Source organism: Motacilla alba, chromosome 4 (assembly GCF_015832195.1).
Source record: "Motacilla alba alba isolate MOTALB_02 chromosome 4, Motacilla_alba_V1.0_pri, whole genome shotgun sequence".
Lineage (NCBI taxonomy): Eukaryota > Metazoa > Chordata > Aves > Passeriformes > Motacillidae > Motacilla > Motacilla alba.
In genome coordinates, this window is record NC_052019.1 from 58,599,009 (window position 1) to 58,626,760 (window position 27,752).

The 27,752-nt window shown below is 37.1% G+C and overlaps 1 protein-coding gene across 4 annotated transcripts in view; it reads right to left on the reverse strand.

Moving 5' to 3' along the window:
• Positions 1-27,752, reverse strand: part of LRBA (LPS responsive beige-like anchor protein) — a 367,373-nt gene that overhangs the window by 272,005 nt on the left and 67,616 nt on the right. For 3 of the 4 annotated variants that reach the window (XM_038136496.1, XM_038136497.1, XM_038136494.1), the window contains exons 23-32: positions 20,520-21,545; positions 19,974-20,063; positions 19,531-19,706; positions 18,176-18,329; positions 17,586-17,766; positions 16,197-16,324; positions 15,786-15,893; positions 13,183-13,354; positions 12,606-13,044; positions 3,493-3,626 (exon numbers count right to left, since the gene is read on the reverse strand). In XM_038136496.1, coding sequence (XP_037992424.1) covers positions 3,493-3,626; positions 12,606-13,044; positions 13,183-13,354; positions 15,786-15,893; positions 16,197-16,324; positions 17,586-17,766; positions 18,176-18,329; positions 19,531-19,706; positions 19,974-20,063; positions 20,520-21,545 — 2,608 coding nt within the window. The remainder of the gene's footprint in view (positions 1-3,492; positions 3,627-12,605; positions 13,045-13,182; positions 13,355-15,785; positions 15,894-16,196; positions 16,325-17,585; positions 17,767-18,175; positions 18,330-19,530; positions 19,707-19,973; positions 20,064-20,519; positions 21,546-27,752) is intronic. The other variant, XM_038136498.1, reaches the window with a different exon arrangement.

Consider the following 27,752-nt stretch of genomic DNA (forward strand, 5'->3'; position numbering starts at 1 on the left):
GGGAGGAGGCAGGCAACAGAAACTGAGTAGAACTCTGTGTTTTTCTATATTCAGAACATCAGTCAGGAGAAGAGACAATTCACTCCTGCTTCCCCCAGACTTTTCATATCCCCTCTTTATAAAAATCGTATTTGAACAACCATTTGGAAACCGAATAGTGAAAGCCTCAAGACTGGAATAAGGGCATTAATAAAACACATCTGAAATCCTTCAAGAACATAAACAGACAAACTCAGAGCATCAGAGAAAACAGTGGGAGTGCAAACTGCAAAACATTTTTTTAAATTCTCACCACTTCAGAACATAGTAACTGTAATGGAAACATTTAAAAGGAAAACTGACAAACAAAAATACAGGCATCCTGCTGGCATGTTCACAATAGCTCAGGCAGCTCTACCAAGTCCTGCTTGTCCAAATATTAGTCTTTTCTTAGCAGTAGCCCTTCCTGAACACAGCATGTGTGAAACCTCTGCGTCACATCGCACATTCAGCCCGTGAGACAACCCAAGGAAGGAACAACTCCAGTGAATTCACCCTTCTTGCATTACTATTAGCAAAAATGCTCTTTTGTTCAATACCACCCTTGGTAGTAGGCATCAAATGATAAGCTCAAGATGGGCCCTCAGGTTTACCTTCTCTGGTCATTTCCAAGATTCCAGCAAACCAACAACCCAAATACCAGCCATCAGCAACAGACTGATGGGAAAGTTCAGATCACAAGGGGCACATTCGTGCTCAGGAAAGGCTTTTTGTGCTATGAAATATTCTGCAAATTGAATGAGTAAAGGCGAAGAAACTGATGCAAAAAGGCCAGAGTGTTTGAGGCCATGTTTTCACCCCCTTTTGAAGTATCAGAGGAACAGAGTGAGCTTGGATGGTTCTTTCCAATCTGTCAACAGTGTGTATTTTGGTAGGCCAAAATTTGTCACAATCTGTGTGATATGGGAGCACCTAAGCATCAAATATCTGAGATGCTCACAACCTTTGAGCTGCAGTCAAGATACAAACTCCAGGAAAAATTATTGGGAAGGAGCCTGATGAACTCTGAGCACACTCAAATGCCAATGGAGACATCTTGAACCACACAGAGTGATATTTCAACACAAATCCTACCTTGACCAAGCAATTCCGACATCACATCTACAGGTGGAGGATGATCACATACTATGTAACACTTATTTCCAAACTGAGTGTTTCTACACATTACTATTAGAACGCTATCACCTGCTATTTAATCCTATTTCAAAGACTGCATAACACTTTCAACCCTGTTTTACACTAAATCTGCTCAAGTCTTCATCATGAAGAATTATGTGTTCATATATTTTACTTGCTATATATTATATACATTAAAATTAATTATCAATATAATTAATATGTATTACATATCACTATTATTTGTATATATAGTATATATATAATTATATATGTTATCAATTTTTAAATGTATCAAACAAATCTACATAAAACTCACTTTAAAAAAAGATTAGATGTGTTTTTTTTTATATAGGAATAATGTTTAACAGCCTTCATATCAAACATTAATTAGCCCCAAATTTATATTCACTACATAAGCCCCTACCCAATCTCAGCACTTTTGTAAAAAAAAAGGTTTAATTTATTTCTTAATTGTGAAAGTAAACAGACGTATAATGAGTGTTAGCTGGAAAAATGAGAACAATGTAGATTCTCTGCTGCATGAAACTAAAAATTAGTGAAAGAATATGTGAGTTGAATTCAGAGGAAAATTATATTAATTATATTTTTGCTTTATAGGAAGCTTGCTTATTACTACTTCCACCTCCTCATAAAAAACAAATTAAGGCCTTATAGAGAATTTGATTTTAAACTGAAACGTGTGCAATTTACATGAGCAACATGAAATGTAAACCACTCCAACTCTGCAAGATTTTTGTTTCCATGCCATTATTTTACAGAGGAAAAAATAAACTGTTTCATGTTTTAATCTGTTTAAGGCATGATTTCATTTATCCCTTTACTTTTTCTTTTAATTCATTATATTGCCAATCTAAACACGTCTATTTTTAATCCTGATTAGTTTCTTTTTATGCATATCAGTTCAGATTACATGTCAAATTTTTGCCAAAACTTCCAGACATGATGGAAGTCACACAGTCACAAACTGCATTAGTATTGTTTATTGTCTGGATTTCTCATACATTCTACAGGCACAGGACCACTTATTTTTTTCCTGTATACGTTCCTAAAAGATGACTAAATCTGAAAATCAATGTTCATCTGTTTTGTTTTTATTAAAAGCAAGTGAATACCTACTTCAGAAATTGTAATAAGCCTACAATGAAGCCTACAATGAAGCCGGGTAATCAGTCAGAAGTTAACAAATTAGCAATTATTTTAAACAATTTCAATGTGGGTGACATTTTACTATTTTTAAAACAGATTAGCTGCTCAGAGCTAATCTTTCCCAAAGAACTGTGACATTTCAAAATGCAGCTAATTCCACTACTTCAAATATTACTCCTACAATAATATAATGCTACCTCCTGCAGTTTTGGTGGCAAAATGGATTGTACCTTTCACAAACAGTAAGAACATACTATATTTCAATAGCTCTTCTTTTCCTTTAAAATGACTGGAACAATACCTTTTTGATTCTCCCAAGAAATTGAATGAGCAGTGAAGATGGGAACAAATACCTTCCAGACACACAAGTAGAGAGGACATGGTAACAGACCACGTTTTTTTTTTTCCCCAGTTCTTGCAGTTTGGATGTAAGTTCACAAAATCAGGAAGTAAGAAACTCAAACATTGAAAAAAACCACCAATAATCAGGCACAGCTTGAGATTTCCTTGATTAAGATCCAAATCACTTCTAAGTCTTGAAGTCAAACTTCATGGGCACAAAGATCCTACATGTCCTTGTGATTCAGACATGGCTAAGTAGAAAAGCATGGCTTTGACATATCGTTTAAGGTTAAACCTCATTTATCTCATACAGAATAATCAGAGAGCCCAAGTGTTCAGAGGAACACTTGCTTATAAACAACCTACTTGATTTTGTCCCCACTGAAAAAACTGTCCAAAGCAATCGGTTTAGCATCAACACTGAATTTGACCTCAAGCTAAAGCTATTGGAAACACTTGGCCATAATTTCCAGTTCTACTTAGCACTAACACATATACTTGGTCAAACACCCCAGAATTTATAAATAAGCTTACACCTTACATTATTAATTTGTAATAAAAAATAGTCTTTAGAATACACCATCTTTATACTACATACAAGTTAATACAGTATGATTGCTCTATCAAAATAGTGGGAAATCTTGAAATTAAGACAAATACTGCTCAGACAGTTGCACTTGTTGTAACATTAGGGGTTTTTTCTAATATAGTACTATTTTTGTAATTTTTTCTTTATTTTATTTGTATTCAGTGTGAATGGGGATGGAAACAGAAGCAAGAGAAAAAGTGTTTGTATTAAGGTTGCTTAATTTAACCCTTACTTACCAGGAGATTCTCCTGACAAATCTGGGGCTTGGGCTGAATCTAAAGAAGAAACCACACTGACAGCACTTGTAGGAGCACCAATAGCAGCTGTAGAAGAGGAAATGCTTGATTTCTTCGTTGGTACAACAACACTCCTAGGTGAAGATAAAAAGTTAGTAAATTATACTGTATGTGAAGGCTCACACTACTCTGATCTTTTTTTGTGCATCTAGCACTTGCACTACCATGTCCTGCAAAAGTTCCTTTGGTTCCCTACTTTCTTTTTCAATCATCTTTTGTAGGCCACCTCAACCTAAGGACACGTCACTTGTTGATGGTACACTTTTCTATGCTACACTTTAATATCTCATTCCACTTCCACTTGACTAAAAGTACAAAGTAAGAAGATCACCAGGATAAGTGTTCAGCAACAAGGCTTTTCTTTGTACCTCAGTTTGCCCAAGATTTGGCTTTAAACCTCAGGCAGCTATTTACAAAACATGTGGCAGTATTCAACTTCAAGGTGAATTATCAATGCTGAAGGATGCATTGACAGTCTTTTACTCCAGGTATTCTAATGCAGAACAGAAGACTGATTGAAGAAGGATACACCACAGCTGAAAACATCCTAACACATTGCATGCACGTACATACATTCACACATTTTAAAAACACAGCTAAGGCAAGATTTTAACTATATCTTGCCAATCGAGTTTTATTTATATAACAAATCAAAACATTCCTTAGAGTTAAGAGAGGACCTCCATATTTTATGCAAGCTAAATGTCAGGCCTTATAGTCAGCACTAAAGACTACATCAGAGGAAAAGATACAAAGTGACAAGTTAGGCATGGAAATTTATCTGACACATTACAAAGACATGTATTTATGCTATACCAATTTCAATTAAATTGTAGTACTTCATTCCAAATACCTAAAAGGCCTTGTTAAGCATACGTTAAAGGCATTTTTAATTGCAAGTTAGCTCCATAAACATGCAAAACCCCAGCTAATGAGGTAAAGAGTACAGCTGATATATAATGTACTCCCACTGCAGCGCTTACTTTTAATTACCTGGTGTTAACCATAAGCTGAAGATCTTCAACATTCAATTTATTTAATCACATCTTTTGTTGACAGTAATACAACTACACACTGAAAGTATTCCCTTAATAGCTTTAAAATACTCATTTTCTAAATAAAGTAACTCGAAACTTGACCTAAATTCAGGTGTGAGAACAAACAAAGTTCTTTCAAATATTTCTAAAACACTTCTTGCTGGAATGGGGAAAGGAGGACTGTATTTGACTCCCTTCTTCAGTCACAGGATGTCAAAGGATGTCACAGAAGCTAGCCCATGATACTGATTAAATCAGCCCTCCTCAATGGCCAGCGTAGGCAGGAACCATACTTGGAGGCAGTACATGTCATATCATTATAAGGGTGACTGCTAATGTTAACTAGTCACTAAAAAAATAGAAGCAACAACACCTGAGCCCCAAGTCAAGATATTGCGCCTAAAGCATGAATTCTGCTCATATGTTCATGTCTGTTTCCCTGAAACATGAACAATGGGCTAAGAAACAGGTCATATATTTAGAGTGATTTCAAAATTATTGTCACATTACTAATTAATTTTGCACCATGCAGGTATAAGGGGGGTCTCTCACTCAAGATTCTATGACATTCACTGCCTGGAAATTGCTCCTACTGTTCTATAACACACATTCAAACACCTGGAAGGGGTTAGGAAATGAATACAAGTTTACAGAGTACAAATGCACCCACATACAGTAAACTTTGGGACACTTTTTCAATCTTCACAATTCAGCACTGAAGCCCAGGTATATTCCTTTAGAGATTATAAGTCCTTTTACTGTACAGATATCCAATGCAAGAAATTATAATCAGTAATATTAAACCTAAAAATGTACAACTTTTCATTATAAATATGTGTCTATTCAGGTGGACTCCTAAGATCTTGGTGCATGATCTGGAAAAATTTCTACATGGCAGAATTTTGACCAAATTCAATATTAGAAAAGACCTATTACAGATGAAAATCAATAAATGAACATGCTGGAAGCATCAAGAAGGAGTTTTAGAAGAGCTTCAGCACTACTAAAAGCAGCTCCTGACAGGTCAAGTGACAGCTCTGGAACCACACAGGAGCAAGGATGCCTGGCCTGGAGCAAGGATGGCCATGTGCAGACAGAGCTGTTACCTTACAGTGCTCATCTGCAGCCAGCAATGAGGGCAGGCAAAAGAAATCCCAGCTCCAACAGCCTTCTGGCACAACACTACAGATAATCATTCCTTCCTGTAAACTCCTACTGACCTTCGGTGTGCTGAAGCGGAGCTGCACTGAGGGAGTAGTTTCAGCAAGTTGTCAGAGTCTCTACAGCTACCCAAGGAGAGGTGCATTCAAGCAAAGGAATTAAGACTTTTTGAGTTTTTCCCCCTGGTCTGCAACAGACAGCAGTAAATGACCAGAACAGTCCCTTATGCCTTTTCAGATCTTTTGTCTATCTCCTCACCTTCCAAACTGTACAAGTTTGGGAATACATGTATAGCTGCTACTCTAACTTTCAGGAACTTACTTTACATGAAGTATATTAAAAAAGGAACTATATTCTAACACTCACTTCCATTGTAATTTTCAACATCTAGCAATAGCATTCACTACAAGAAAGATACTCAGATCACCAGCACCAGAAATCTGACACTTATTCTATTCATAGCTGTAAAGCAGAGCTGCTGTTTTTTGTTTGTTTTTTTTTTTTTAATTACCCAGTATCATTCCTCTTGATTCGATTCAAGGGATAAAAATGAATAACTACAGGTATCAGACTTTGAAATATAAGAGAACATGCTACCTTATAAACAGGACACAGGGAAGTGCCTGAGTATTCCAGTGTCACCACATGCTTTGATCAAGAAACACCAACTCTCACAAACTTTTCTGAGAGATACACATTGTTTACTATACCCCACTGAAACAGAAGCTCTAGCTTTTAGCTAAAGAATAAGACTTCCACAAATCTACTTCAACCATTCAACAGCAAAAAGGTCCTGTTGGACTTTGTACCCTTAAAAGAAAAGAGACACTTTGAACATTTCACCATAGAGCTCAGACTACTTCTGAACAGAATTTATTTTAGATAGTGATCTGGAACAGTCCACTGAGATTATTGCTACTTTTGAGCCAAAATAAAATAAACACTATGTCTGGTGAGGAAAGAAGGTCCCTTCCAAAAACTCTGTCAATCTGATGCATACAGCCAAAAGAAGTGCTGGATATTGTTTAAAAGCATGATGCAAGAAAACCCCAAATTGTGAATTTTCCTGGTCTTCTGGTCAGTTGCCATGGCCTTCTGATGAAAAAATCCTTGAAGGAGATCAAGAACCACAAACCAAAACACCCAAGCATCCTGACATACTGCTTTCTAGCTGTGCACTGCTGCAGTACTGGCAATGTAACATTTATTGACATGGATGTCTTCCCTTTCAACAGGGCAACAGACCAAAGTTACAGCTGCAGGATTTGTTTTAGGAATTTCCACTTCCAGGCCTTCTTCAAAGGTATGAAAAGTACAGCTCAGCAAACACGTACAGATATTCATATTTACCACATACTGGAAAAGCAAACTAAGATTTTTGAATCATAAACATCCGTCATGTTTCTTTATTTACATTCTGAAATTCCTACATTTTTTCCTTCCTTGATATTTTCTTTGAATATTTAGGTGGAATTGCAAATGTGTTCCCAAGAAATATTTTTCCATTAGCTACCAGTGTTCCTTTGTGTTCTTCTTCTGAAAGATTATTTAAATGCTAATATAAGAAAAATGAATGCAACTGGCATAAACAGTGTGAGACAGTGGAAAATTGAGTTTAAATATTGTAGCAAATAAACTACATAGAAAACATGAAGTGTTCAGCATATTATTAAATCAAGTAAATTTGTCAGAACTGTCTTAAAAATTAATCTGCTTTCAATTTCCTTTAAATAATAGGGCACTTGCTTTTAAAGAGTACACAGATAAGACAGTCCTTTTTCTGTAGCTAAACTGATAAGTGTTTTCTGAAAAAGTATTGCTACACATATGAAAAAAATATTCATCAACAAGCTGCTTCATATTCTATTTCCTCAGATGTACAAAAATAATATATTTTACAAAACATCTGTAATCATGATTAATTTTATCAGAATACACACATTAAGCAACCTCACACAGGGGCAAAGAGGCTTCATGTGGAAAAAAAGTATCAATACATTTTACTCCTTAACATTCACATCAATTAAATTATATTTCTGGGTTACATTTGTGTATTAAAACATCCATTATACTAAGTTTCAGGTACAGGATAAATAAAATTTTAAAACTGTCCAAAAACTCTGCTTAAGGTCTCTTGCAAGGAAACCTCACGCACCACAGTAAGAACAAAACATAAGCTAGCTCATTTACATTACTATATTTGCCTGTTTTCATTTAAAATCAAATATTTAAGGTTTAAAGTAAGAATTTACAGCAGGGGAACCAATAAACATAGGCCAGGCATAGTGAGAACCAGCCACCATAAATACATCTTGGCCAGAAGGTCAGTGTGTTATTAGTCCCAATTACGCTGAAGTGTAAGAAGTCTTCGTGTTGCAGGCAATTATTCACTGCTGAATGAGCAAAGACCACTGGGCTGAACACTGACTTCCATCAGAGACAAAGGCTTACACAATAATGATCTATTCTGCCAAATTCCATAAGGATTTACTTACTGAATCCTTCCCTGGTTTCAGTTCACTGATTCTTCTATTTCAATATAAAGATGGAAAATACCTACACCTCCTAAAATTTTAGCATTTTCCCAAGTATTTACTTTGCATTAAGTTGGCAAGTCCCCATTTCATTTTAAATATATTTAAGTACACAAATTTGCCTTGGGTGCAAGTCAAATATTCCTAATACAACATGAGGCAGCCCAAACTGATGACCTCACTGTAATTTCAAAATACTTACATGAGCTCTGATTCCTCTTGACATACAAGAATTTATACAGATTTAATTCTTAGGTTTGTTTTTTTTTAGCACTGAAAAGCAACGCAGGTGATAGTTTGTCTGTATACCTACAGGATAATGGTTTTAACTCAAAACCAAAAGAAAAAAAGCCTTGTTCCAGGCTACCAAAATGATGGCCACTGCAAGACTCCTGTGCAAAGAGCAAAAGATCAAAAAAGAGGATCAGAAACTTTTTTTTACCTCTATTTTGTGAGCCAGGAAGGTAGGCTGCCATGTCAGTGTCCTTCTATGGGCTCTGCTGTCTGCAGATAATACCCATTGTCTTATGTCTCCCTTGAAATATTCAAGGAGAAAGGAAGAACAAGAGACTCTCAAAACCATGAGAGATTAGAGAATGCAGGGAGGGGAAGAGAAGATATGATAGAAAGAATACAATCAATTTTGCAAGAGAACTTTAAAATCAGTTTGGCAGGGAGAAGACTTCAAATGGTTTGCCTCTTTGGTCCCTGCAGAATGCAAATTGTTGGTGTGCTGAAAGAGCTGAGCTTCCCATCTCAGCATATGTGCCTTTATCTAAAGGTTCCCCATTCTCACATTCTGTCTCCACCAGCACTCGGCAGATTTAATCTTGTCTAAAAATAGTTTATTCTTTTTGCATTTAAGGCCCAAATCGATGAAGTCTGAATGATGTATCCATTCCATTTAAAAAGGGACTTGGATGAAATTTAACTGAAATTACCAGAACCAACTACTACAAAGGCATATGCATGCCACTGACTGACAAATGAGTAAACACAGGCTAAGCCAAACTAAGCAGCTTACAGACGATGTTCAAAAAAGATAAACAAGGTTATTAACATATCTGTTCTGCAAGTAGCAGCACAGCTGCAGATTTAAACTCTATGGTACAACATCATGATTTAAGAACCCATATTCCTCTGAACCCTCAACATCAGCCTCCCATAATGACATGGTTATTGAATGTTTCCACAAAGAGCAGCAGAAGCCACGAGAGACCAAGGTTTTATTTTAAAGCATACACTAAAAATGGCAAGTGATAGGTTATGGGTTTTATTAGACTAACTGAAGAGAAATATCATCTCTCTTTTTATCCCAAGCTTTAGTTATTTTTATTTCCATTTTATTTGAAATTCCTTGCATTAGTCCCCTCCTCTTTTTCTGCACTATTACTACTAAATGAGAAAACTGCTGGTTTAGGACACACTGAAATCGGAACATTAATTCATGTCCCTGTGGATCTTGGGAAAAAGCCAATGCAAGTCTTTAACTTTATCATGATAAACCCCTGGCACCCACTAATCACAAGATTGTATCTTCCCATAAGATAAGGGGTGGATTTTTGGCATGGGAATGAACACATACACCTAACTGTTTCCAAAGGCTTGCAACCTGGCAGCCTTTCAGTAAGGTTTCACTCACATAGCTGTTACTGTATACTCTCCAGCTATGGCTGGGAAGTTGATAATCCTTAAGATATGAGGAGAGTTTTGATTTCTGACACAGCATTCCTGAGATAAATGCAGGATCAGAGAGATGCTTTGAAATTCCCAGAGATACCCCACTGGTAAACTGCTACATGGGAACAACTTTTAACAAAGTGCCTTTAACAAAAGAAAAAAAAAATCACAGAATTTTTGTTAGCCATCAAAAAACATATTAAATGTAAACCAGACAGAGAAAAGAAGAGAGCATCCTGAAGTCTGTTTTCCCAAAAAATAAATTTCACAATGTAACTTAGTATTTTTACCTATCACAGAGATGAGATCTGTTATTTCCAACTCCGTCCTAGTTTTTATAAAACATGGTTTTTTATCCCTGGTACAATTCCTTCCTACTGTAGTACCTAGGTGTCATTTCAGAGCACAAACTTGTATTTTAAGCAGTTTCACTACATAAAGTCATCTTCGAGTGGCCATGAAACTTGCTTGTCCATTTAGCTTCTAATGTTTCACACACAATTATTTTCTCTTTTTAACTTTAGCTAATAACATGCTGACAAAATATTTCATACTACTTCATGATCTTTTCCTCATGTGTTTAGCCCCACCTACTAAACAAAAAATCTTTGGAAAGTAATGCCCACAAGTTATCACTGTGGAGCAGCCCAGACAGCTACATAAACCTTACAAAACTCTGCTCTTCTGTTCAGAAGCACAGTGCTGTCTACTGCTTCAACCCATGCACCCTCTTCATTCCCCTGTATATATTCCTTCATCAGACCACCTTATTTTGAGTAGCAAGGCAGTAATTTGGCATCAAGGTCAAGTGAAATAATGTTAAGAGTTGTTACAAATGGCTGCCACTTTGGAGGTGGAAACAAAAATGTCCACTGGGCAGTGGAAAAATAAAAGGGCAGAACAGCAAGCAACTCAACTTTTTAGTAACTCACTCTATAAAACACACAACAACTTAAGGGGTTTTTTGGTTATTTTTTGGGTGACTTTGTAACTATACAGGAAGAAGAACACAGAACTGCAAGTGACAGAAGGGCTGCTATCAATGCCCACATTAGTGTACATGTTATCAAAATAAATTGTACAGCTTCCTCTGATAAGGTTTTGTAGGTGTAATCTACCTATGTCAGCCATCAGGGCTGCAAGTGCCCAATTACTTCCTGCCTAGTTAACCTCCGTACACCAACTCAAATCAGCTCAAGCACCACAAACCTTTGGTGTCCACAATAGCTAAAAATAATTCATAAATGCCATACCCACTTTTGTACCAGATCTCCAGACAAATGTTATTCGGGTGGCTGAAACCATGCAGCAATTAATACTAGGAATTTCACAAGAAAAAAGCACTATCACAGAGTAAAACATTTTGTTATTTGACATCAGCTGCCCACTTGTAGCAAAGAGCAATGAGAGGCCTTGAAGGGGCAGTGCCAAAAGAACTTGGGCAGCAGTGGGGAGAGAGGTGTGGCAAGTTCTAACTCAGTGTCCCCCTTCTACCAATTTCCCCCTCTGCCTCCATCCTCCTCCTGCTCCCAGAACAGTCCTCCTGTTCAGCATCACAAGGAGAACACAGTATTTACTCTGAGACAAGAGCCCAAATGCTGGCACACTCCATCGGTGTCTCATCTGGCCAGACACCAATGTCCCTTCCCCCAGCAGTGATAGGGCAGACAGTGTGAGTGGAGCAGACAGGCAATGACAGCTGCACCCACACTCCTGCACTCCTCTCGTGGGGCAGCTGATATTCTGAACAAGACAGTCACAGACTGCAAAGACATCAGAGCCAGAGGAAGTTCAGGAATCAGCAGAGGATCAGATACCGGTATGGTAACAAGGGATCACCTTGCACCAGACAGACTGCAGGATTTCTGGAAATAACCAAGGCTTTCCTAGAGGCAGGAATGCAAGTGTTACAGAATTCTTTCTCTTCTTTTTTTGTTTTCTTTGCAGTTGTTGGGAATCTTAAAACGGTAAAAGGCACTAAGTCTAGTAAAATATAGTTTGGTTTGCTATGCTTGGGAAAAGATAAGGAGCTAATGAGACTGAGACACAAGGGACACCAAAATTATTATCAGGAAAGACTGACTTCATTCTAAAAGGAAAAAAGGCAGGGATTCTCCTTTTTGAATCCACTACAGCATTTGTGTATTAAGAAATGCAGAAATTTATTACAATGAAACAAAAAGCTATTACAACAAAGCAAATCTAGCACCTTAGGGATAATATCTACCCAACAAACAATGAAAAGAGGCAAAGTAGGCCTTTGGCATGAGAAGGCAGAACACCCATCTATTTTCCTAAATGAATATGGGAATATTCTCTATGTAGAAGGACACCTAGATGACTACTCCATTGTTTTTGAACCATTTGTAACTATTAGTAAGCCAGTATTCTTTTGCAGGCCCACAACAACAGAGACTAGATACAACATTGTGATGAATACACCTGCTAATCTAGGTCCCGTTATTTTAAGGTATTTAATGTCTGTTTTGTTTCTTGAGTTCTTTAAAGCCAACTAAATATGCATTGCCGTCCTCATCTGCCAGTGCTACCCTTAGTAGTTCTGGTGAAGCATCGGTTTTCCTGTTCTTTACAAACACTTTTAGTAAAATCAAATTTATAAGTATTTCAGATGTTACATTACCTGTCAAAGGAATGGAACTGCACCGGCTGGTCAGCAGCTCCATCACCAAGAACTCCAAGGAAGGCTGGTGGCAGAAGAGCAGCATCCACTGCAGTCCCATCAGCTGGTGTGCTCACCAGGCTTCTCAAGATGTCTTTCACATTGACATTTTTTGCAGCTGGCACAGAAGCCACAGATTTACTTTCTTCAGTTCCTGTCTCACTTCCGCTCTCCTGAGATTTACTGACTTCTAACGAGAGTGTGCACAGGACTTCACTGACTGCATCTGGGCCTGCACTAACACTCAGAGGTCCTGCGTCAGCAGTACCACTCGAACTGTTGGTTTGTGCTGGAGTTGCTTCCTCCCCAAGACCAGAATCCCTTCTTTGCATAGATGCTGTATTTTCTGAATCTTCAGTAGAGGCTGAAGCACTAAGAGCAGCAGATGGCTTTTCCACAACTGTTCATACCAAAAGAACAGAAAACACATTTTAAGGTCATTATTAATGGAGAAGCATTCACAACATTGGTCCTAAACAAGATTTCTAAAGCATTTTAAGCCAAATTATTTCATTTGGCAAAATAATTAACAGCTCACCTGCAGCAGGAGTCTCATTATTTTCATTTTCTGATTCCTTGAGTGACTGGCTTTGGTTTGGTGGTCGTCTTTCATTCTGGGGTTCCAGTATATCTCTGTATTTCGAAACCATGAGCACAGAAATAAAATATACAACAGCCAAAGCCAAAAACTGAGCCTGTTTACTATCCTCCTGTAAAAAACAGACACACACAGATTTTTCCATTATAATTTCAGCAGCATGTTTATTTTTTTGTGAAGTATGCCCTGCACTGCCATAAACATACCAAGAGGAAGCTGATATGTCAGCAATGGAAGAACAATATTCTCTAGTCACAGTTTGTCTCACCTATAATGCTAAGGAATACAGCACTTGTATTCAAGTGGCACTAATCCTTTCATTTTTCATTTATTTGACAACTTTGGCTAAGGTTGTATGTTTTGATTTCATGTTTCAAATTAGGGGAGGGTCTAGGGTCTCCTTTATTCATGGGTGTTTCTTCTGCTATATTTCCTCAAAGATGCCAAGATATTAACAGCATTTGCAAGGCAAGCATACTCTACATAACTGGAACATAATAATGAAGGAAAAGGAGTAAATTCCAGAACAAGTGTCAAGGTTTTATTTCATTATCAGATAGTCCAGATGGATGTCATCTACTACATATAATTTAAACAAGAATTGACCAACATGCATTTGCATTACAGCTGGAACTTTATGAAGCGATTTTAGGAAAACCTTGAAAACAAATCTTAACATGAACTATGCCAGGTTCCTCCCCAGAGTACTCAGTCGCTCCTAGCGAAACAGAAGGAAAACTGGACATTAAGATTTAGCCTAAGCCTGTCCCTTTTGGCTACCAAAGGAAAAGAAGCTTGATACACTTCTAGGTCAGAGGAGAACGGAGTATTTGGATCCTCACTTACTAATCAGTAAAAAAATGAGTGTTTGGAGTTTTTTACCCCTCATTTACATCAGGGCTCAGGTAACATTCAATTTTGTCCTCTGAGCACTTCAAGAAACTAAGTTACACTATAAAGCTCATTCTATCATGATTGTAGTGCCCATCAAAGCTCCTTATCTCTTGAAGAACTCTTTAGTGAGTTATTCTGGGAGATATTTATGAGAAACTTTCTATTAAGAACAGGTAACATAGATGGGTCCCATCTGTTGCACTGAAAAAACAACCTATCTTCCCCTTGGCTTGACCCAAAATCTTAACTTTCATAGAATAATCACAGCGTGAGATGGAGGAAAGCCACCTACAATCGGAAGGATTATAAAGAATTTTCTTGCAAGATGAATATTAAGATGGTTTCTAACTGTACTTAATAAAGTGGTGATCCACTGAATTAGAACTGACTCTTCCTTATTTTTTCAGCTATGTTTGAAGAACTGCTTGAAATAAAGCTCATGTAGCACTCTAAGTACTGCTACTGGTGGGTAAGTGGATTCCATCAGAGTTCCTGCTGTAGAACTCATACATTCAAATTATGCCACTCCTGTTTGTAAGTGCTGAATACAATGTAAGAAACTACATGCAAATAAAACATTTAGATGCAAGTGTAAACTCAGTGTAAGCTCAGACAAAAACTATTCCCAACCAGATCTTTCTAAGTCTACTTTTCCCACACAGCTCAACACCTGAGCCAAAAAGCAGAGCTACTGCACCATTTTATACTTATTGGGAAACAAGAGCGCCTGATGGATTAGATATGCAAAAAAAAAAGCTGAGGTTGTGGGTGGGTATTGTTTTGATAGTTTGTTTTAAAGAAAAAGGTTCACAAAATGTGCTTGAAGGAATCCTTAGGATTACTTCAATTGTCACCAACATGGCAGAGTCACTTTCTGTTACTCTCTTGCACATTGATACTGACGTAGGGGTTGAAAGAAGCTTGCTTCAATCAATAATTACTGTAAAGATAAAACTCAAAATACTTAACTTTTATGGACAGAAAAAAAAGGCACTGTATAAATCATTACACTTGCTAAACAGTCCAATTATTGTAAACTAAGTTGTGGTGTTCAGGCTTGTGGCCACCAATGACTCACAGCCATTATAGCTGCTGTATTTGCTTACAGAGGTGTTTTTTTTTAAGCAATCAATCTCAATTTCCTCAATATCAGCTATAAAGTTGCTGACACAGGGCAAAGATATTTTTAGTCAATTCAAGACTAAAAAACATATGCATACTTATGGCACAGGCACACAAATTGCTTCCTCTGAGGGGAAGTAAAGGAATTAAAATGACCTCTAATTTCTAATTAGCTAGAAGAATGTGACTTCTTCAAAATGTACAAACATGTTTCTGATACATAAATAGCTTGCCTATGTACATATTTGTACTAAACACAACATAATTAATATACAACCGGCAGAATTCCACATAATCAATTCTTATGAACACAAAAAGCCAGATCAGGAGACAGTTGAGTTTCACCTCTCCCTCTTTCCAATCCCAAACACTACAACAGCTGCAGAGTACTGCAAGTTGCTAATTACTGTGAGCAGTATTCCCTTTTTGCACACCCAATTTAGCCAAGCTCTGTAGCCCAGAGGAAGCTTTAGCAAACAGATACAAGCAGAAATGCAGCTACAAAGAAAAGGGCATTATTTACTTACTATATCTCTGAACACTACTGCTCGGAGGCGATTAATATCCATATCCTGCAGAAGTCTGTCATGGTCCCGTATTGGAGAAATGCCACCAGTCACAATGTCCACTGGACTCTGTTAAAAAACCCAGTTTGTGTTCAAAAGCATTCTACCAAGAATCATTAAGCGTGTATAATCATGCTCTGTGCGTCATATTGTCATAACTAGAGCAGAAAGATTAGATATACATTTCATCTTTTAAGGAGAAAAAATCTGGTCATTTCTTGTGACTGATTTAATTTCCAGCATTTGTACCACTCCACTTCAGGTCTGTTAAAATATCAGTGGTGCAGGTGCAAATTTAAAAACTTATCCCTCTGTACAGAATAATCATTACTGACCTCTGTGTTTCTGGTCTTAAACTGGTCTTAAACTTGCCTTTGCTGCAGACTTTCCTGATCCTATAAAGCCTTGCACTGCTTTTTGGTTCTTCCCAGTGTCTCCAATCGGCTTCATCTGTGCATGCTGCTGACACTCCAAGCAATTTCTTACTGCTACTGCACATACTTGAAGGGAAAAGAAATGTTAAGAGTTATTCTGAGAAACAGTATTGTTCTATATTCCCTTACAGAAACGTAAAACACAATTCTGTTACCACTTAAAAAGTTGACACACATCAGTAAAATACTTTGCTTCTGTAAGTTTTAGACAGTTGCAAACCAATGCTTGAAATTCTTCAATAATTTATAACTAATAATGAACACTAAACTATTAGAACATATGCTGTATCTAATGGATACTTCAAAGTGAGTATCTGTCACTGCAATTTTACCATGCATACAACCACAGGGTGGGTAGGGTGAAGACAGCTATATTTCACACATTTGCAAGGGAGAAGACAAGTGATACACCAGTGAAACAAATGGCAACATTTGCTTCACAATACTCTGTTACTCTGGGACTAAATGTTCTGAAGTTACACAATTGTATGGGGGTTTTTTAGCTGCACTTTTTTGCCCCGTTTCATCTTCCAGTATTTATTTTCAAAGGAAAAAAAGAACTACCCCATCTCTACACCTGTTTGCATCCCATAAATCTTGCTCTACCTGCACAAAGTTTTAATTGCCTAGAAAGGGTGAGAAAGGCTAGTTACTGTTGAGCCTCTGAGCTGCTCTGGCACTCATGCAAATCAAACTTTTCATTACCAGAAGTCTTACAGCATGTAACTAAGCACGAAGTCTCTCCTACCTCTCCAGGTATTAACTACCTGGACCCTGCTATGCTCTCATATGTTGTCATTTTCAGAATATTTGTTACTTTCTTAGGTGACTGATCATTTTCTTTCAATCCAATTTGAAGCAAGCATACTGTAATAATTGGACACAATTAGTGCCCAATTTGAACCATTCAGAAATTTACACTTCTAGCTTTCACCATACCTTCATATACTGACCTTCAAGTGTTACACCTCTTATCTAAGTATTGCAAAATTTCATTTTTTTATATAGTACAAGACTACTTTTCTTAAAGCCGCTATATTCTCAGCCTTGATTATTTGGAGAACTTTGGCAAAAGAAATATCCTCATGGATAAAATTAAAACAGGCTACCAAACTTAATTTATATTATTTAAACTTTTAGAGAGGAATATGTATATATGTATTGCAGAATACAGTGGAATTGTAGAAGATCTTAGTGTTTGATTACATTTCTTCTTGATTTAATGAAACAATGGACAGGAACAAAAATAAAACTAACAAAACTAACAGCTGCTAATTGCTTAGTAACTACAAGCTCCTATGCTCATTAAGTGGCCTTATTTGCTTACCCAGACGAAGACATTGTCGCAGAACTCCTCCAGATGACATATTTTTCTCAGACTCAATTTCAGTGAAACCAAGAGAGCTTGCAAAAATTAGCACATCCACAAGGTTGATTAATCTCTGGAGAAACGTTAAAGATGCTTCTATGGAAAGTCCTTGAGTTGGCTCAATATTCTCCAATTCATGCTACACAGAGAAAAATTGAAAGCAACATTTACTTCTTCACAAAGAAAATATTCCTGCACACTAATTGAAGAAAAATGTGTGCTGGAAGTCCACTATCAGTCACATTCAAAAGTAATAATTACTCATATTCTAGGAACAATCATTAGAATTGGGATTTAATCCCATTCCAGACCACTGCGGGGCAACAAAGGCAGGAAACTTTTTTATGTCTTCAGGCAAAGAAGGCAAGCACCTTAATTTATCTTAGGGAAAAGTGCGGAGGCAGCAAAGGGAGGAAAGAGATACCTGTGGAAACACCCCACATGCATTTCTGTTTCCCAAAAGGACAGATCTAATAAGTAATACACTCCATAAAGAAAGGCATCCTCCCACAAGTGAGGAATTTTTAAATAAAAATGGAATTTCTTACAGTAGCAGATGTGGCAGCAGAAAGCAATGGCAAGATACCACCACAGGCCATGATCATGTTGTCCATTACTTGAGAGATGAGGTGGATCGTGTTGTGCACAAACACCACATTGTCACTGCTATTCACAAAGTCCATCACAGTTTTTGTAGAATGGCTGTCCAAAAATTAAAAAAAAAAAAAAAAAAAGACATTCAGAATAGAGATTTATTTTTGGTGTATTTTAAAATATTTCTATAGTTTTCACAAAACTAAAACCAGACACTTAGCAGTGGGGAAGCAAATAACACATGACTTAATGGTCAACTGATGCGTCGCAATCTAAACCTAAAACTACATTTCTTTTCTGTTCATAAACTGCTCAAGATCACAGGTTGCCAAAAACACCAAGATGATTGCTAATTCTCATTTGTATAAAGATACATTATAGGCTGATCTATGACTGCTTGCTAGCAAGAGTTACTATATCAGGAAACAGAATAAAGTCTCCTAGAACAGTGAACTAGATTTGAACTTAAGTCTTTGGAAAACTAAAGCAAATTCTAAGGATTTCTCAGAGGAATTAAAAATCAACAAAGGACAAAAACTTAGACAAAAACTTTCCACAACAGAGGCTAAAATAGAAATATATTTTAGCCATATCTGATGATGACTAGATAGGTTAACTTAAACATATCCTAAAAATTATAGTCAGAAAAAAATCACTTCAGTTTAAATTGTTTGAATCACTTACCTACACTATTTCTTCATACTGACATTCCTTTTTATCAGGTCAGAACACCTATACGGTTCAATTTGAATTTGACACTCATGACTACAAGCTAACAATGGACCCCCCTCTTATTTCAGTTATTGAACCTTAAAATTAAATTGAAGAATTACTGCTGTTTTCAAAGATCTTCATGATTACATTCCAATTCCCTGTCAGAAGGTAATCTTGGAATTAACATCTTTGGGTTCACAGAACCCTATCAAAGCAGTAATGTGTGAAAATGCAGAAGCAAGACATACTATTTTGGATATAATATCTTTCTTATCCACATTTAGATAAGAAGACACAGGCCTTTAAATACATTAGGAAAATTAAAATCTTAGTTGAATAAAAAATCAACAGCAAGACTGCCATTGACTTATATGTAGCCAGGATTTCAGTCCAAATCTGTGTGCAGGCCCTGAACCAATACACTGTTTGTAGAGAGTCTTAAAAGAAAAGAATCTGAGAATAATTTGGTGTAGGTCATAAAATAAGTCAGATTATTGAATAATGAGTAAACCACCAGATGTCCATGAGTCTAAGTCAATGAGCCCCTTATAATTGAACCCAGTCTGGATCATTCCACATAAAGCACAGGATGTACCTTCTCCACATCTGAATATCTGTTTCTATGGAGAAGAGCAGGTCTGTGAGCAGGCGCTGGTGCATCAGTGACCACTTGAACTCGGGAATACGGAACACAGCTGACCTCGTGTCCCTCCTCTGCCCATCCGATGGAGCAGCCAGCTCCTGTCCTGACGAAACCTGCTGCCTTGTGGGCTGAATGCACCATTTGCAGACAAAAAAGAAAACGAAACACAAAACCCACACTCTGGTTATTAGTTCCCATGGCACACACTGAAATGCATCTAATAGACTAGAGATTTTGGCTATCCAACAAGTCCAGACTGTGTACATGGTTCCAAATAAAGCTATAACTATTACACAAAATGCTATTTAATGGATATACCAAAACTACAAACTAGGCTACAGCTGCACTACCACACCTGCCAGTCTAAGTATTCACAAGCAGCCACCCAACCTTACCAGGGGGGGAGAATATGTTGTTGTAGACAGTGGTTTTCCTCCTTTAAGGAAGAATGGTGCAGATTGAAGAGCATCCATTAGGAAGTATCTCTGCAGAAGGGAAGTACTCAGAGACATGACTATTTAACCATTAAAAGCTGGATTAGAAAGTAAAGACCAGAGACTGGAGCACTGCAGCACGCAACAGAAGCCTAGTCTTAATTTATACTTGTACAAAAAAGGTAGGATGACATGATGTAGTGACAAACCTATCAATTTTTATAGTTTAAAACAGCTGAGATGAAGTGTCCATCTAGCCAAATACTCAGTTTATATCAGCATTCATATGTGGATGTACAAATATCTTGGAGACTTTTCAGTACACAAATCATAAGAATAATGGCTATTTTAACCCAGGGTTAAAAGTATTTTACAGATAACTCACAAAAATCACACACATTATAATCCCCAGAATGTAGAGGAATGCTTTCTCAAAAAAATTCATTAAAAAAAAATACCCTTCCTTTTATTTCTAAGCTAGATGGATGAAGGACAGGTAGACTTTACCTCAGCCATGGGTCTGGGGGGCAGAGGTGCTTCTAGACACGTGCTAGCTTTCAACTCCAGTCTTTCTGTATCTGATGCAACACTGGAAACATCAAGCTTGGCAATTCTTTTGTCAGAGGCTCCAGGGGGCTCTGCCAGGTGTGCATTTCTGTTTTCCACAGCAGTTTTGGTTTCACTGGTAACTATGTTTCCTTCCTTCAGCTTCTTTTTTCCTGCTGAATCCAGCTGAGTTACTACTTCTGGAACTGCAGAACTCACTGTCTCTTTCAAAGTCAGTTCTTGTCTCTTCTCATCCACACCTTCGGTACCCTCAGATTTTAAAAGCCCAGTTTCAGGTTGCTTCTCTGTTGTTTCTTCCTGTTTCGTCACTTTGCCTGCATTAGAGCCACATTCCTTGTTCCTTTCTGCAAGCTCTTCTGAAGGCAAAGGCAAACTACTTTCATCTTTCAAATCAACAAAGTCATCTTCATCTTCCACCTCTACAGCTGATTTTTCCACTCCTTCTGGACTTGTGAGAGTTCCTCCTTTCATAGGAGTTTGCATGGCTAAAGAAGCAGCGGTGACAGCAACTGTTTCTTCCACAAGCTCATCAGCTTTGCTAGAATCTTCAATTGCTTCAGCTATTTCACTATTGATTTCTGAGGCACTGGGCTTTACTGTTTCTGGTTCTGGAGAAAATTCCACACGAGACACTGCTTTTAAATCCTCTGTACTAGCCATATCCTCCCCCTCTAATTCCTCCTTATGATTAGACACTGAATGAGTTTGTTGGCCACCATCTGATGAGTTTTCTTTCTCTTTTTTTTCAGTTCTGCACTCTGTATCACCATCAGTAATGCAGGAAGGAGCAGCAGCATTTTCTTTGAACTCCAAAGACTGTTGTTTTCCCTTGGTTTCAGCTTCTTTGCTAATCCCAGAGATTGTTCTAATTGGAGTTGAAGAATGTACTCCACCCCCTTCACCTCCTTTCTCTTGGTACTTCTTGTACATTTGGGAAAGACTCTCCTTGTGCATTTCAAAAGTTACCTAAAAGAACAGATTTCAAAGGACATTAAAAACTATATATTAATGACTGTTTTCTTAAGAAAAAAAAAACCAAAATCAATGCTCAAATCACAAATTTATATTGGATCCTGTCCTTTTCATTAAAAAAACCTGCACAATAGATATACTACTTCAACTGACAGCAAGTTTTTCTTACATGTACCTCTTTTTCCTGGCTAAAAGGAAGAAAGACAAGTTAAGCCAATGTCAAAAAACCCCCAACTAGCCTGATCTAAAGGACATCCTAAGCATAAGATCCACTGAATCACTAGATTTGAAAAGATCCATCTTTTTGTGAAGGGGGAGGCTGTGACAAGTAGCAGAGCTTTCACATCCTTTTAGCACCTTTAGTATGCTCAAAAATCCACAAAGATACATAAACTTTTGAAAATTTTACACTAAAAAGTACGATGTCACAAAGTCAGAGCACCTAACAAAGCCAGAATCTTGTGGATCCCAAATGATATCTAAAATTCCCCAGAGGACATTTCCTTTGGTGAGGGCTATTCACCCCATCTCAGCCTGAGAAAAGCTACACAAACTGATTAAAGTGAAAAGACTTCTCTACTCCTTAGCTCAAAATATTATTGTTGTTTCTAGGTATTAAAAAAAAAATCCAGATAGAAAAATTCTTTATATACACACTAATAAAACTCATTTGCCCAAATAAATAGCTGTGTTGTAAAAAATAAAATATCACTAGCCTAACTTAAGTTTTTATTACACTGTTATTCAATTTAGTGTATCTATACCTTTTCATTTAGATTTAGATTTATATTCCATAACACAAGTGTTTATTTATCTGTAAGCTCAGTTCTCAAAATTTTCCCAACATAAGCTCCATCTGAGGGTTGTTTTCTTTAAATCATTTTCTGTAACATAAACATGTTCCAGAGGCAAAGTAGAGCAGTGCATTCCACTAAATATACAAATGCAGGTTTTCTTATTCTCTTACATACTCAGTTCATTCATTTCGATCTCATCTAAAAATTCCATGTGCATGGTTTTCAAAATGATGATTAGTCAGCAGGAATATTTTCCCTTAAGATGACACAGAGGTGTCAAAAAGTAATTTTTCAGATTAAAAATATACTAGAAATTACAGTTAGCAAATCAGAGATAAGCAAAGACAGAGCAAAGACAAAAATTCATTTTTGGCAGGTTCTGATGTCAATATCTAGCTTTTTAACGTACTATTTTCTTCATCAATTGAGTACATTCAAGCACTGCAGGAGCAATGCACTATTTTAAAATGACCTGAACCAAATTATTCATTCAAGTTGATTTAATTGAAATTTTAGTGTCTAGAAACAGAAGTGGGATATCTCCGCTTGTTAAAAAAAAAAAAAAAGTCTTCACATACTATTTTCATTCAGTTATGTACAAAAAAAAACCAAGTGTGAATGATTACAACTGATTGAAAGTTCATCCAATCATAATGGATCCATAAATCATTAGATTCTAGGGTTTTGCTAAAAAGAGCATGTGGGGGGGCATTATTACTTTGGAAATACTTTCTGAATTGTACCACAATCAGAATGTCGAAGGCAACACAAAATAGATCATGCTAATAAGCTGTCTCTTGCACTTCTCACTTATTTTCCAAAATATGATTAGGCAAAGCTGCTACTTAAGGTCTAATCGCTACTTTTCTGAAGAAAGAATCTTAACAACTTGAACTTATCTCCAGCTAACTTTCCCTCTTCTCTCTCTTCCTGTTGCTTCCTCCATTTCCAAAACTACTAAAAAGCTTTGTTCCAGCAAGCGCTAAAGAGACATTTAACAAATGAAAATGACATTGTCTGATGTCAGCAAAACTTAGATGTACTTCCCAGAAAGCACACTGCCCCACAATATTTAACAGTGTGAACATCTGTATTTTCATGCGTCACTCCAGTGTAAATCTTATTAGACTCATATGTAGGACATTGTAAATGTAAAAGCTACCAAGTTTATAGCTTCTCACTTTCTGTGAGCACAGTCTGTAGGGCTGCCAACTACTTTTGGAGAAATAGGCAGTCATTTGTATCTCAGTTGGTATAACCTGAGACCTACTCTTTGGCTATAATGCTTTTTTTCTAGTGTGCTACCAAGCCCTATCCCTTTAAAAAAAGCTAATTGCAGCTTCCTGTTTTTCCTTACCAGCCAAATTGATCATCTGGTTCACAGCCCTAAATCAAATTGCTTGAAAATAAGTAAAAATCTGTTCTCCATAAGTCAGGATTGTAAGCTTGCTTTTTACTCTTCTCCCTCCCCTCAGAATCCTGAACTTCACCATCTCATGGTCACTGAAGCCAAGGCTGTCTCTGACCTCCACATGTTGGAAATTAGGGTATAGGGAATATGGTATGGCCAACATTTAAAAACACAATGTATGGTACAGGGATACTATACCATTTCATAACCAATTTCGTCTGAAACCTGGAAGAGACAATGCTTTGGAAGACAATACAGAGCAATACTGAAAATGAAACTGTGCACTGCAGGATTTTTAATTGCTACTAAAAAGAAATAGAAACAAAAACCAGCAAGTAAGTTAGTACCGATAATTTATCTTCACCGATGGGTAATGTAAACTTATGAGCAAATAAATCCAAGCAAAATCTGATAAGAATCTACACTGATTACAGAACAATGCAAGAAACTGTAAGAAGAGAAACACTGGTGGAGAAAATTAGGCAGCAGGGAACTAAAGGAAAACATCACTCCTCAAAAAAATTCAAAATCCACTCAACGAGGATAGCAATTTCTACTTTGACCATAAACACAAACAAGAATTCATGTTACAAGGTATTAAATAATGTCCTTTAAACAAAACTCAAACTGAAATACAAAGGCACAGAATTAGAGACCACGTGAAACAGTATTTTTCTAACATCCATTTTGAGTCTGGGGGTTTCTTATATAATAAAAGGATACAAACTTCAGAAATTCTGCTTTGCAAAATCCAACTTTTCAACAAGGCTGTATAAACACTTCTGATCATTTATCCATCTGTATTTCGGTTTGACAGGAAACCAAGAAATTGTGGTTGTACAACAGAGGCGTTAGACATTTCTTCCCCCACAACTTCTATTGCATGATGTTGCATTTATGAAGGACACAAGTAAACAAAGCCAAACTATACACACAAAACACCTAAGGTTAACAAAATCAGTACCAACAACAATACAAAATGAAGTAGAAATTATGATTACTAAAAGCAAGTGCACAGAGCACATAAAGGTATTAAAGATTAAACATTAGGATCTGCAAGCACGCAACAATTTACAAGACAACTGCTACCTTGAAGAACCTTAAAGATATATAAGTAATTTTTTATTTTCCTTAAGACATTTGCAACTGTAAAGCTGATAATACAAAATTAATTACCAGAAATTGTTCTAAATTAGTGAGCTAAAAGGCCAATCATTAATCTTTACCATCATTTGATGGTTAATCCATAGCTGTCTGCAATGCTTGGAATGCATCTCTACGCACCACCAGTTGAAGACACTTGTGAGCTAATAACTGCAACATTTGCTTCTGCCATTAATTTTAGCTTAATTTGACATCCAACATTTACTAATTGCCAAGGAGAAAAATTAGCATACATCAATGAGAAAGGGTAAGATGATTGACATTTGCATTAAAGAACTTAGAGAAAATATTTTCACTATATGTTAAGATTTTTTGCCTTTTTTTTCCATTTTCAGGTGGGCAATTTCATAGAGTAGAGAGAGAAAAGGAATACTGTGCCAGACAGGTCAGACAATTCCTTACAGAGGCTGCTCAGTGCAAATCAGCTCCTGTGCTGGTTTAAATAAACTCTTCATAATAAATGAATAAACTCTTCATTATTCCAAAAAGCATCACAACATCTTGAATCTTAACTAGGATTTTATTGACCTGCTTTTTCCACTTCTCATCTACTAACACTAGCTGTTTCATAAGTGTAATCCAATCTCCAAACACAAACAGGCCTGTTTAGACAGGAGACACCACTATCAAAGATATCAAAACTAATTTTCAACTCATCACAGGAAAAAATACAAAAGTACTGTGCGCACCACGCACTGAGTTACAGTCTGTAACCCATTGACTTAAGGAATCTCTGGGCTATTTCTGAGTGGTTCACAGATGAAAGCTAAGCAAAGCAAGTTAAAATATACTTTGCAGGATAAGAAGTTTCTAAAGAAGGAGTCTAAACTTCCACCAGAAACACATTCAATGATGTACAAGGTGCAGGGAAACCATTGTTCCAATATGGTTTCATGTTGCTGCATCTTGCACTTTTACCTAAGTAGCAAGAATTCTGCCTTCTTTTTTTAACTCATCTTAAAAAAATAATAATTTGTAGAATAAGAAAGCAAGTAATAGTCAATATAATTCATAAAAGTCTGCTTTTCTGAGGGAGAATTTTATGTATGTCGACAGCATTTTACTTCAAATCAAGTCAAGGTATAGCTTACTGTTACAACATCATACAACAATAAATTCAAACTGCATGCCAAATGTGTACTAGCTCATTTTCACTAAGGAAATGATTGCTTTTAATTAGTTTAAATTGCAAAACATGAGCACACACAATCATCTCAAAGTATGTATTTTCTCACTATCTCAATCCCTGCCACCATTCCTACAGTTCAAGGGACTGTCAAACTCTCATACATATTTGATATTTAGCTATTAACAAAAGTATTCTGTAACTAAATTCAGCATTTATCACCCCATTGTTGCAATGCCCAGCAACAGGTTTTATGCACTGCTCACTTCTGCTATCCTTTTCCAGTATGGCCATATATTGTTGGCAGCCCTACAGCAAAGACTCCGTATCCATCATTTCAAAGAATGGCCAGGAGACCTAATTCAGGCCCCACAATGTGAACAGAGGTAGCTGCAATTATGGAGGAGGATTGCTTCAAACTGCAGCAACAGCAACAAAAGCCACTAACAATTCTTGAGGCTGCAGACACACATCCCATCTTCCATGATTTTTTTATACCAAGTCATAGAGATGAGAATCCTCTCTCTCCTCAAGTCTTCTTCACTTAGGAAGATTATTTCTGAGCTACTTGCCTCTTCATACCAGAGGCAAGTAGCACCAGATCTCTCTGCTGCTAATGTTTCCGTAATTCTTCATTTTGAGAGCTCTGTCACTTAGTAGCAATCTTTATCACACTCTTCTTTTAAGGCTTCTCTGCAGCTTTATAAATTCTCAGTTTACCTTGCTCCCTTCTATTCTATCTCCATTTCTTTCAGCTTGGATTAGTCAAATGTTAGCATCCTGCAGCAGCTTTATTCATGACATTGCACTCCCTCAAGCCAAGTGAATAATGAGATGGAGGAGCTCCCCACTAATATACACACTGCATGTGTAAGAGCCCATCCCTGGTACACATCTCTGCCTGCTGAACAATGAAAATATTTTCTTCACCCGCCAGCCATTGGTCAGAAAAGCCTTCCCACACATCTACTACAAAAGAAACTGTAAAAAGGAAAAACCTCATAAAGGTGAGGGACTGCATCATAACAACACATTTGTCCTGGGGGTGCACAGCTCTAAAGGAGGCTGCACATTCCAGTCTCCAAGCTCATTCTGCTCTCCATAACTCAGGTGACAAGCTGAGCTATTCTACATTTCTATGTAGAATAAGTAATATTTATTAAAAATTACTATTTACACCATTAGAATGAATGCAATATTGAATGATTTCAAGGGTGCTCCCAGCTTTGCTTCATTGACATATTGGGCACGGCACAAGTGACAACCAAAAACTGGCAGCGGTACCATGACCCTCTGGGCTAGGTACCTCTGCTTCCCCTCAGGGCAATGCAGATACACTTTTCAGAGGACTGAGGAACACCTGAAGCCTTCAAATTTCCCTGGAGCTGAAGATCTCTGCTATGGGAGACCCTCCTGCCCTCATGACAGGGATAGAAAACAGACGAAAGTGTCCTAAGCAAATCCTGCACGCCAACAGGATTTGGACTCCAAACTCTGATGGCCTCTTACCCTCTAAAACTACCGAGCCACGTTCACTTCTCTGTAAATTAGTTTTTTAATTACCACCATATATTAACTCCTTTACCACCTAATCTCTGCAGCTTTTGCTAGTTTTTCTCTCATCAGACAGTGATGAAAACCTGGCAAACACAGCACACATAAATGCTCTGGGTTTTTTTTTTTCTTCTCCCTTAAATTAAATG